This window comes from Oncorhynchus clarkii, chromosome 7 (genome assembly GCF_045791955.1).
Source record: "Oncorhynchus clarkii lewisi isolate Uvic-CL-2024 chromosome 7, UVic_Ocla_1.0, whole genome shotgun sequence".
Classification (NCBI taxonomy): domain Eukaryota; kingdom Metazoa; phylum Chordata; class Actinopteri; order Salmoniformes; family Salmonidae; genus Oncorhynchus; species Oncorhynchus clarkii.
Window position 1 is genome coordinate 30533013 of NC_092153.1, and position 13367 is coordinate 30546379.

Sequence of the window (13367 nt, forward strand, 5' to 3'; positions counted from 1 at the left end):
GAATAGAGGTCGACCGATTAATCGGAATGGCCGTTTTAATTAGGGCCGATTTCAAGTTTTCATAACAATCGGAAATCGGTATTTTTGGACACCGATTTTGCTGTTTTATTATTATTATTACTATTATTTTACACCTTTATTTTTAACTAGGCAAGTCAGTTAAGAACACATTCTTATTTTCAATGACGGCAGGTTAACTGCCTTGTTCAGGGGCAGAACGACAGATTTTTACCTTGTCAGCTCTGGGATTCAATCTTGCAACCTTACAGTTAACTAGTCCAACGCTCTAACCACCTGCCTCTCATTGCACTCCACGAGGGGCCTGCCTGTTATGAAAATGCAGTAGAAGCCAAGGTAAGTTGCTAGCTAGCATTAAACTTATCTTATAAAAAACAATCTATCAATCATAATCACTAGTTAACTACACATGGTTAATGATATTACTAGTTTATCTAGCGTGTCCTGCGTTGCATATAATCGATGCAACGCAGGGGGATGATTTAACAAAAAGCTTTTGCGAAAAAAGCACAATCGTTGCACGACTGTACCTAACCATAAACACCAATGCCTTTCTTAAAATCAATACACAGAAGTATTTATTTTTAAACCTGCATATTTAGCTAAAAGAAATCCAGGTTAGCAGGCAATATTAACCAGGTGAAATTGTGTCACTTCTCTTGCGTTCATTGCACGCAGAGTCAGGGTATATGCAACAGTTTGGGCAGCCTGGCTCATTGCGAACTAATTTGCCAGAATTATATTTAGACTTATGGATGCCACCCGTTAGATAAAATACCGAACGGTTCCGTATTTCACTGAAATAATAAACGTTTTGTTTTCGAAATGATAGTTTCCGGATTTGAACATATTAATGACCAAAGGCTCGTATTTCTGTGTGTTATTATGTTATAATTAAGTCTATGATTTGATATTTGATAGAGCAGTCTGACTGAGCGATGGTAGGCAGCAGCAGGCTCGCAAGCATTCATTTAAACAGCACTTTTGTGCGTTTTGCCAGCAGCTCTTCGCAAGCACATCGCTGTTTATGACTTCAAGCCTATCAACTCCCGAGATTAGGCTGGTGTAACCGATGTGAAATGGATAGCTAGTTAGCGGGGTGCGCGCTAACAGCGTTTCAAACGTCACTTGCTCTGAGACTTGGAGTGGTTGTTCCCCTTGCTCTGCAAGGGCCACGGTTTTTGTGGAGCGATGGGTAACGCTGCTTCGAGTGTGGCTGTTGTCAATGTGTTCCTGGTTCAAGCCCAGGTAGGGGCGAGGAGAGGGACGGAAGCTATACTGTTACACTGGCAATACTAAAGTGTGCCTATAAGAACATCCAATAGTCAAAGGTATATGAAATACAAATGGTATAGAGAGAAATAGTCCTATAAATACTATATTAACTACAACCTAAAACCTCTTACCTTGGAATATTGAAGTCTCATGTTAAAAGGAACCACCAACTTTCATATGTTCTCATGTTCTGAGCAAGGAACTTAAACATTATCTTTTTTACATGGCACATATTGCAATTTTACTTTCTTCTCCAACACTTTGTTTCTGCATTATTTAATCAAAATTGAAAATGTTTCATTATTTATGAGGCTAAATTGATTTTTATTGATGTATTATATTAAGTTAAAATAAGTTTCCATTCAGTATTGTTGCAATTGTCATTATTACAAATACATTTAAAAAATTGCCCGATTAATCGCTATCGACTTTTTTGGGTCCTCCAATTTTTGTTATTTTGTTTTACTTGGCAAGTCAGTTAAGAACAAATTCTTATTTTCAATGACGGCCTAGGAACAGTGGGTTAACTGCCTGTTCAGGGGCAGAACGACAGATTTGTACCTTGTCAGCTCGGGAATATGAACTTGCAACCTTTCGGTTACTAGTCCAACTCTCTAACCACTAGGTTACCACTAGACAATGTCATGCATATTTTGTATTTGTTTGTAGGGGCGCCCACAACCTGCGCATTCCTGCTTTAAGTTCAACGGCATCATAAACTTTACCCAGTACCAGGACATTTTAGCCAAAAACCTGGTTGCTTCTGAGGCATTGAAAGGTATTGAAAACGGGGGTGCCAATAATTTTGACCTCTCTTTTTCAGAGAAAAAAATATATCTTGTTAAGCAAAATCTCTTTCTCTAAGGCATTGTTAGTATAAAATCATTTTCAATTTTTTTGGAGCATACAATATACAGTAGCTCAGTATTTTTAATATAGTTTTTGCTCACCATTATCAACGGTGCCAATTCTTTTTTACCTGACTGTTAGTTTCATACAATCATCAAATAAAGGTGACATTCTGTACTGCCGCCTGCATATGAAACATTTGATCTCAAATCGAAACTGCTGGATTTTTTATTTTATCCTCACTGTTCAAATACATGTGGATGGGAGTGTACATAGTATATGAATAGATGGTGCCATTTGTGGTGCCATTTGGGATGCAGACGGAAATGCTTGGCCATGCATGACACTGAGGCTTGTTGCAGGTGGGACCCTCTCCCCCTGTTCCGCAGACCACCCAGGCTCTGATTGGCTGGCGCTCAGCAGTGCCCGAGCTGCAGCTGGAGCGCTACGGAAAGGTCAAGTGTGGGAAGAAGAGCTTTTTGAAGGAGCTTGGCTGGGCTTTCGACGCCTGCATATGAGGAACTCCCCCGCCGCCCTCGCTGCTCAATATATGACTTTCCCTTATACTCTGCTCTTGTTTGTCTTTGTGTCCCTCTGTCGAGGTTCTTGCTCCCTCCTTTTTTGTCTCAAATACTCTAAAGTCCTCCGATATTAGCACAGTCAGCTAAAACAAATTGGGATTTGATTTAACGCAATACTGATTAATACTCAATCAATACACAATCTTAATCTGATTTTATTTACTTCTGTCTCTCTCACACTTCATTTTAACACAAATATTGCAAACTATATCCAACAAAATTAGTGCAATGGGTACTTGATTTTGCTGCTCCAATGAAAATCACTTTATTATTAATAGGATATTATGTTCTTTCATTCTATATTCAATGGTGCTGTATTCCCACAAGTGTCATGTATTAGTTAAAGGGCAATCTGCAGTTCAAACAAGCTTATATTTTGGGTTCTGGTGGGGTACGACAGACGAACTAAGCTCGTGATGCATAATAAGTCATGTTTGTCAAGAATCATTGGCCATATATCATGAATTTGAAGTCCAAAATGGATGTAGCAATCGCAGATTGCCCATTTAAGGGCCAACATTTTTATTGAAAAGATGTTGCTACAAAGTGTATATGAATTAGTGCATATTTATTTAGATGCATTTTTAGGAGGGTATAAACATTTTAATTTTAAACAATGTTTGTTCTATTTGCTAACCTTGGTATAATTTTTCAATGGCAGTAGTTGACCAAGTAATATCAATATGCCTTATCTTGCAATTGTTTGTGTCACTTTCATAATATATTTATTTATTTATTTGCACAGTGTATTTGAAATAATTAAATTAAAAACCTGGGTAGCAATATTTTACATGACATAGAAAAGTGTTATTACATAGTAATAATCTAAGATTTACTTTTTTGGTGGATTCATTAAATCAAGCATCACTTGACACCATTTATCAGCTGTGTTAAATGATTACCAAGTACCAGAAAGTACTCATAATGTCCTACAAAATACCAGGTAGGCCTAAATACCAATGAAAACAGCAGAGCAAAATAAAGTGCAATCAAAAGATGTGTTGAGCAGATTCATTCTGGCAAATGTCTTACCCATCAGGGCAACACATATGGCGATGTGACACTGAGCTTTTAATGCAAAGCTACAGCTGCACTGACATTTAAACAGACATGCTTTTTCTCTTTATGCAATTTATTAATTCTACCTAAGGGCACAACGCATTACACACATTCCACATGTGGCCATCTACTATTATGAAGCTGTCTGGAATACAAGTCACACAGCTGTCTAACAGTAGAGGGGGATATAATAATGACAATTATGTTGGATAAATGTCTGCTATTATTACTGAATATAGCTAGTCTGACACAATTAATCTAGATAAAGCTAAGGAGACTACTGATATTCTATTAGAGTGAAGTGTGACTTTACTGTGAATGTTATATAAATTGAGGACAACTGAAAACATGTTTGTATTCTGACTATTATTTCACCATTGAGTAACATTGGGTACATATGCATACAATGCCAAAAACATTGGTCAAGGTAGTATGATAGAATGGTTATTGGTGCATGTGCTATGATGTATTGGCAATTTGGCACACAGACAGTGCTCTACTCTTAGCATGACCACGCGGTGACTCTTCCTCTCAAACGTTCCCCCCAGTCTGCTAAACTGATGTGTCAGACAGACACACTAGTGGGCCTGTCCCTGCACTGACCTATCTATAAAACACGCATGCCATGCATCATCTCTCCCTGCGACCCTTACCCTGAGTTAAAAAGCCACAGACCCTAGTCTCTCACGTAACAACACAGACAGGCACTAAGGGGGTAGCCACAGGTCCATACATTTTCAAAGGAATAACTTGAATTTGGAAGACAACATTTATTTTTTTAATGTCAAAAGGTTTTGTAATTCCAGTCATATTATTTTGTGTATGTATGTGTTTGTTACTCAGCCCTGTACCTTGAGACTAATGCCCCATACAGAGCAATTGAATGCAGGTCACCTCATATTCAGATTATTTGTATTATATTTGTTGTTTCTTATCTAGGCTTGCCATAACAAAAGGGTTGAATACTTATTGACTCAATAGTTAATGACTCAAAAAATGTGGCACATGTCTCCATCAAGTGGATGTACAGAAGCAGAAGTCATCATGGTACAGTATATTCTACCAGGGGCACCCCCTTTAAATAAAATGTGTTTGTAATGTGTTTATTCTGTTCCACTTTGTTTTTAATACTCTAAACTGTTCTAGACGATTGACACATAAGTAGGTGGTTACATATAGTGTCTTCAGAAAGTATTCACACCCCTTGACTTTTTCCACCTTTTGTTGTGGTACAGCCTGAATTTAAAATGGTTTAAATTAAGATTTTGTGTCACTGGCCTACACACAATAATTATTAATTGCACTTTAGATGGTGTATCAATGCACCCACCCAGTCACTACAAAGATATAGGCATCCTTCCTAACTCAGTTGCTGGAGAAGAAGGAAAGCCCTCAGGGATTTCACCTTGAGGCCAATGGTGACTTTAAAACAGTTACAGAGTTTAATGGCTGTGATATTATCAAACTGAGGATGGATAAACAATATTGTAGTTACTACACAATAATAACCTAATTGACAGAGTGAAAATGAAGGTAGCCTGTACAAATATTCCAAAACATGCATCCTTGCAACAAGGCACCAAAGTAATAATGCAAAAAAATGTGGCAAAGCAACTAACTTTTTCTCCTGAATACAAAGTGTTATGTTTGGGGTAAATCCAATAGAACACATTACTGAGTACCACTCTACATATGTTCAAGCATATTGGTGGCTGCATCATGTCATGGGTATGCTTGTAATCATTAAGGATTGGGGAGCTTTTCAGGATAAAAAATAAACGGAATAGAGTTAAGCACAGGCAAAATCTTAGAGGATAACCTGGTTCAGTGCAAAGCTTTTAGAGACTAAAAACATGTTGTTTCTTTATTTTTACTATTTTATACATTGTATAATAATAGTGAAGACATCAAAACTGGAATCATGTAGTAACCAAAAAAGTGTTAAACAAAGTAGCCACCCTTTGCCTTGATGACAGCTTTGCACACTACATGATTCCATATGTGTTATTTCATAGTTTTATGTCTTCACTATTATTCTACAATGTAAACAATTTCAAAATAAAGAAAAACCCTTGAATAAGTAGGTGTGTCCAAACTTTTGACTGGTACTGTATGTAAATGAGATATTTCTGTATTTCATTATCAATACATTTGCAAACATTTCCTAAAACATGTTTTCACTTTGTCATTATGGGGTATTGTGTGTAGATGGGTGAGAAGAAAAAAAAACTTTATGAAGGTATTGTATACCTAACACTTTGATACCTCTATCATCAATCTAAATTATATGAACAGGAGCATTCTTTAGTTTTTTTAAAGAAACTATACTGATAGCTTCCATCTTTCTTCCCATCTTTCCAGTTTTGCCTACGAGTAGGATAAGTAGTGCAACAGAGTGCAACCTCAGCAGAGAAGACAGACAGTCAGGTTTTGAAAGATCCCAAATGGGTAGTGAGTCTGGAGAATGCATTCAGACATAATACCACATGTAAACTTTGTTTTTTGAAACAGAGAATTTAATTTATCACAATAACAGCAATACAAGTCGTTTTCAGATGATTCTTTTAAATCTGGACCCTGGAAGTGACCACTGCATTAATGGCCTGCATTTTTCCAGATCTCTCTCTCTCTCTCATTATTTTTCTCTCTCTCTCCGCCACCCCTGCTGTCTCAACCTCTGAATGCTCAGCTATGAAAAGCCAACTGACATTTACTCCTGAGGTGCTGACCTGTTGCACCCTCTATAACCACTGTGATTATTATTTGACCCTGCTAGTCATCTATGAACGTCTGATGATCTGGCCTTAATGTCCATATACTCTTATCATCTCCATCCGGTGCAGCTAGATGAGGACTGGCCACGACTCTTGGTTTCTTCCTAGGTTTCTGTCTTTCTATGAGTTTTTCCTAGCCACTGTGCTTCTACATCTGCATTGCAAACTCTGTAGGCCAATTGCACTTTGACAATTGCTGATGAAAAAATGGCTTTATAAAATACAATTGATTGATTGATTTTATTAGAATTTCTTCATTCCTTTCTGCATTATATAAAAAAAAACATAAATCAATTAGCATCAAAGCCGGTGTTTGTGTGTGTGTCTTTGTACATGTGTGTGTATCTTTGTACGTATGTGTGCATGACAGAGGTAGGGAGTGGGTCATGGATAGAGGAGAACAATAAAGAGGGTCCATGTTAAAACAATAGAGACAGGTTTGATGTTCACATAGTTACACTATTGATACATTGGGAGAGTTGTAGATAGGCCCTGGGCCCGGTTGCATAAAATATATATATTTTTGGCCAGTAGCAAAACATTTTTATTTACGAAGAACACAGATACTATGTCCCAATGCTCTCAAAAAGCAGTATTTCCCTGTTACCAACCTTCATTCCCCTACAGAAAGTCCTTTCAAATCAGTCACTCAGGAGGATGATGACTAAAGGAAGCCATTTAATCGAATCGGGACACAACATTAGAGGGAGTTGAGGAAGGGGAGGGTGTTCCCAAGGCACAAAAGTGGGCAGCAGTGTGGGGCATTACTCAGTAGGGGTCACTGAAGGTGTCGTGTGGATGTCCTGCATCCCTGGGGACGGGCTTCCCATCAACTGTGATGGTTGGTACAATGTAGCACCAGCCTTTGTTCAATGCCGTTATACATAGCCCATCTCTAAATAGCCCACCCAATCTACCTACCTCATCCTGAGGTCATCCTGAGGTAGTTGGATGGGCTATGTACAGGTGCAGTGATCTGTGAGCTGCTCTGACAGCTGGTGCTTAAAGCTAGTGAGGGAGATATGAGTCTCCAGCGTCAGTGATTTTTGCAGTTCGTTCCAGTCATTGGCAGCAGAGAACTGGAAGGAAAGGCGGCCGAAGGAGGAAATGGCTTTCGGGGTGACCAGTGAAATATACCTGCTGGAGCACGTGCTATGGGTGGGTGCTGCAATGGTGACCAGTGAGCTGAGATAAGGCGGGGCTTTACCTTGCAAATACTTTTATAGATGACATGGAGCCAGTGGGTTTGGCGAAGAATATGAAGCAAGGGCCAGCCAACGAGAGCATACAGGTCGCAGTGGTGGGTAGTATATGGGGCTTTGGTGACAAAATGGATGGCACTGGGATAGACTGCATCCAATTCGCTGAGTAGAATGTTGGAGGCTATTTTGTAAATTACATCGCCAAAGTCAAGGATCGGCAGGATAGTCAGTTTTACGAGGGTGTTTGGCAACATGAGTGAAGGATGCTTTGCTGTGAAATAGGAAGCTGACTCAAGATTTAATTTTGGATTCGAGATGCTTAATGTGAGTCTGGAAGGAGAGTTTACAGTCTAACCAGACACCTAGGTATTTGTAGTTGTCCACACATTTTAAGTCAGAACCGTCCAGGGTAGTGATGCTGCGCCACGGAATGAGAGTTGTATGGCATTGAAGCTGGTTTGGAGGTTAGTTAACACAGTGTCCAAAGAAGGGCCTGAAGTATACAGAATGGTGTTGAATGCGTAGAGGTGGATCAGAGAATCACCAGCAGCAAGAGCGACATCATTGATGTATATAGAGAAAAGAGTCGGCCCAAGGATTGAACCCTGTGGCACCACCATAGAGACTGCCAAAGGACCAGACAACAGGCCCTCTCCGACTTTACACACAGGTCCCTGTCCCTGCAGTGTCGCAGCCACTCCACCTGAGCCAGGTACGGATGGCTTTCCACCTGAAGTATAGTAGGTTTGATGTTGGCTACGGAGAGCAAGTCTGCTCCATGGTAATCCAAGTCATATTGTAGTTGATGTCGTCGCCTGGCATAGAAAATGTGCTGACTCGTCAGGACACTGTTGTTCAGAGGAGCTAACCAACAACACAACAACAGTAACCCAATCACTTCAAACTGAATCTGGAAAGACTGCAAATTAGCTGACATTATTTAATTTACATTTTTTGGGATATATCCATAAAAATTATGCCAGCTGTTTGATGATTTTGACTGGCTGAGAAACACTGCCTGCCTCTCTCTCGTCCTGACATGTTCATTACTATGGGACAGCAAGAGATCAAATTTGAATATTGAAACAATGTTGCAATTGTCGGAGAGACAGACAGCAAGGTTTATACAAATCTCGACTGTTGGAAAAATTAATATTAGTCTAAAAGAAATGTGAGATAATGTCTAGATGCTTTTTATAGTGGACATTAAGTTTATAATTTGCCTGGCTGGGCTGATGAGACAGTGGATTGCGCAGTCAGATGGAACAGATTAAATTGGCATTTTAACATCATAGATTTAGCTGTTGGCAACTTGTGGAATAGACACCGGCTGGAATGTGTTTTTAACCAATCAGCATTTAGGATTAGACCCACCCATTGCATAATTCTAATTATAAACTGGGTGGTTCGATCCCCGAATGCTGATTGGCTGACAGCCGTGGTACATCAAACTGTATACCACACGTATGACAAAACATTTATTTTTACTGCTCTAATTATGTTGGCAACCAGTTTATAATAGCAGTAAGGCACCTCGGGGGTTTGTGACCCCCTTGAGCCTTATTGCTTAAATAACCAACATACAATAAAAGACTATTTGGAAAAAGGTATTCATTAGCATCTTATCGCATAATTCTCAGCATATCCCTAAAAACAGCAAGTTAAAATGTTTATCTTTGTTTACACTCTGTGTGAACGTTTGTTGGTCTTGTCGCCATGACGACAGGCTAGCTTGACTGGAGCTAACTTTAGCCAAGGTTTGCTTCTATGCTTTTATAAATGAAACTATCAAAACGTCATAAATAACAATTATATCATTACACTCTGCTTAACTTGGTGTTTCATATCCTATGCTTTATAACTCACTTACCATGATAATAATGTTTAAAATAATTTGTTTAACTTCTTTCTTCAGTTTTCAGTTGGCTCTCATGCAACTGACTCACAGGCTAGTGCGAGAGCCACTGTAGAGGGAGTGTGTGTGAACAATCAAATCAAATCAAACTTTATTTGTCACATGCGCCAAATACAACAAGTGTAGACCTTACTGTGAAATGCTTACTTTACAAGCCCTTAACCAACAAGTGCAGTTCAAGAAGAGTTAAAAAAAAGATGTACCAAATAAACTAAAGTAAAAAATAATAAAAAGTAACACAATAAAATAACAATAACGAGGCTATAAACAGGGGGTACTGGTACTGAGTCAGTATGCGTGGGTACCTTTAGTTGAGGTAATTTGTACATGTAGGTAGGGGTGAAGTGACTATGCATAGATAAGTAACAGCGAGTAGCAGCAGTGTACAAAACAAATGGAGGGGGTGTCAGTGTAAATAGTCTGGTGGCCATTTGATTAATTGTTCAGCAGTCTTATGGCTTGGGGGTAGAAACTGTTAAGGAGCCTTTTGGTCCTAGACTTGGCGCTCCGGTACCGCTTGCTGTGCGGTAGCAGAGAAAACAGTCTTTGACTTGGATGACTGGATTCTCTGACAATTTTATGGGCTTTCCTCTGACACTGCCTATTATATAGTTCCTGGATGGCAGGAAGCTTGGCCCCAGTAATGTACTGGGCCGTAAGCACTACCCTCTGTAGCGCCTTACGGTCAGATGACGAGCAGTTGCCATACCAGGCGCTGATGCAACCGGTCAGGATGCTCTCGATGGTGCAACAGTAGCAACTACTAGAGCGAGCAGCTCCCTCTGTGGGTGGAAACAAGCAACACGGAACATGAGCAAAAATGGTACTATTAATGCAGAAAGTATTACTATTTCTGTATTAAAACAGAAACAATTTCCCCTTTTCTTTGATGTTACAGACAAACTAGGACCAACAATAGTAGCCTGCCTCTGACTTTATCAGAAGCAAGTCCATACTGTTATATAAATTAATCAATATAAAACCAACTGACCTCTTTTGACCTTATTTAATGCATTATACTAGCATTGTACTATGGCAACGCACAATTAATAAAGATGGTACCATAATGATAACTTTTGGTAACATTTATCATAATTGTGCGTTACCATGGTAGAATGTCTAATGCAGGTTAAAACCATGGTATTTCCATGATCCACAACTATACCATGGTATAAAGGAGGCAATACCATGGCAATATTTAGGTGCATGGGAGTACCATCATACTTCAAGGCTAAAACCATGGTACATTTCCATGATTCAGACTATACCATGGTATAAATGAAAATATCATAGTAGTATCATGGTATGAATGACCATGGTACATTTTGGTAAGGGAAGGCATGTACTGCAAAATGAGTATCTGGTTACCGTGGAGATGGCCTGATTCACTGACTAAACCTCTCATAAAAAGAGATTGCATTTATTTTGTGAGAGCAAAATAAAACTTCTACAATCAAGACAGCATAACCAAATAGATTCAGAAGTTAATAAACTTGTTTTAGCTAGCTTTGTTGCCATTGATTGTGCATCTTCCATTGTTTAGCTAAGTAGCTGAATGAAACAGTTAACTTTTTCACTTCATTTCAAAGGGGGGATTCACCTTAAAATGTTTTGTGCAACTGACTTAAAGTTAAAAAAGCATTATTTTTATGCAACCGACTTCCGCCGAAGTTGGCTCCCCTGCCTGTTCGGGTGGTGCTTGGCGGTCGTCGACACCGTCCTACTAGCCGCTACCGATCCCTTTTTCGTTTGTCTGTTGGTTTTGTCTTATTAGTTTCACCTGTGTGTATTTTGGTTTAATTAGCTTCCCTATATGGAGTAGTTTGACATGCCCTTGTTTTGTGCGGGATTGTCTTTTGTTACGTGTGTACATATTAGGTTGTGGTGTATTTTGTTTTCTATACTGGACACCCTGTGGTTTTGGGTTGTCTGGTATAGTGTCCTGCGCCCTGTATTTTATTGGGGTTATCAGTTTGGTGTGCAATAGTAAAGCACTTTACTCCATTACTCTCTCTCTGCGTCTGATTCCTGCACACACACCTAGTCCCGCGTGACAACCTGTTTTGTGCCCACATTTTTAGCATGTTTTTTTGGCATTAATACGTGTCAGTTTACAAACAATGCAAAAAATAGATATCATTTTGTTAATAAAGCCGCATACAAACATGGTCTCTTTATTTTGGTTTCTTGAGTAAGGCAGGTCCAAAATGCAGGTGTTTCAGTGCTTTCTGTGGTAGTGGGGCAAGCCAGAAGAAAATATGTAGCGTTTCGCCGTGATTGGCTCAGTGTTCTGTCACTCATGGGGACACTGCGTCACCGCCAAGTCTAAGGGTAGACTTAGACAATTCTAGCCCCTTGGGCGCTGCCATAGAGTTACATTAGAAGTGCCCATCCAAGAAGGCTCAATGTCATTGCCCACAGATAAAATTACGTCAAATCACGTTATATGTACAGTTGCTTTGATTGGATTGATCATGTCAACATCATACTTTCAAAATCTTAGCTAGCAGTCATCATCATGAATCAAGTTAACAATCTACTGACAAATCCTTTTTAATCCTTGTCATGTGAAGATAAATAAGAAAAATTATAGATAAAATGTACTGGTGCGCATCGGCCATTGGACATAAACACAACAAGTTGGAAATCGCAAATTCAACAATGAGTGGTTTGGAAGAAATCAGAGACAGTGGCTGTGTGGGCCCAAATCTGGGATTAAGGGGCTCTTTTCCAAGTTTAAAATCATAAACATTCAACGTTGGCCATGCTGTCAATGAAGCATGATTTGTGCTGTGCTCAAAACAACTTTTAACTCGGAACTGCAAAAATTTGACTTCAGTGTGTTCAAGACAACTGGGAAGTCGGGAATAAACGAGCTCCTGGGAAGTTTTGAACGGTCATCCGGCCTCTTTCTAGAGCTATGACCTGAAGATCAATGACGTCATCATGATTCGATTTTTTTCTGAGTTCCCAGTTTTTTTGAAAGCACCATAAATCCAGAGAATGCCAGACTTTGATGACAGAATTTGCCCACGAAGGACCGCCGAGCCACCTTCCTGTTAAAGTGAGCACAGCACAACAAGGTGCCTGTGCCTCACCCTAATAATTTTGTCTATTTACCCCTCTTAATTTTGTCTACTGTTCTGACTTGATGGTGCACATGTAGCCTATAACCTATTTTAGAGAAGTGTAATCATCACATATTGTTAGAGCTCTCATTGTCTGCTTATATGCCCTCTTTATTCATCCTATGGTTCTGACTTGGTGTACAGGGAGAACACTGTAAGAACGACCCATGTTCTGAATTCTGTCGCTGTACATTTCAAAAGTGCTAAAAAAATAGTTATATTGACAACGTCCATCCTAGCTCACCCATTAATGTCTTAATCGAAATTACAGGTAGCCTCTTATCCGCTTGTCATCCCCCTTATGCCATAGTTTGTACATCTCAATTGTCATTAGAAACCACATTTGTTTAAGCAAGTCAACCATTCAGCTATGCTTTTTTTAAAGGCAGTAAATGAGGCTGGATGAACTGTTTCGCTGCCAGACAAAACTCTGCTGATAGCAAGGTGTAGCAGTGCTAAGATGTTGGGACAGCTTTATGTAGGCCCTAACAGTTTGTCGTTATAGTGCAATTCATGTATTGTTTAGTGTTGTGGCTTTGCTGGCATGCATCCCACTTAATATTTGT

General features: G+C 39.4%; 1 protein-coding gene across 1 annotated transcript in view; it reads left to right on the forward strand.

Moving 5' to 3' along the window:
- The window catches only part of LOC139414188 (ciliary microtubule inner protein 1-like), a 42708-nt gene extending 40048 nt beyond the window's left edge, over window positions 1-2660 (forward strand). Inside the window, exon 4 of the mRNA XM_071162076.1 lies at window positions 2505-2660. Coding sequence (XP_071018177.1) covers window positions 2505-2660 — 156 coding nt within the window. The remainder of the gene's footprint in view (window positions 1-2504) is intronic.
- The last annotated feature ends 10707 nt before the right edge of the window (window positions 2661-13367 follow it).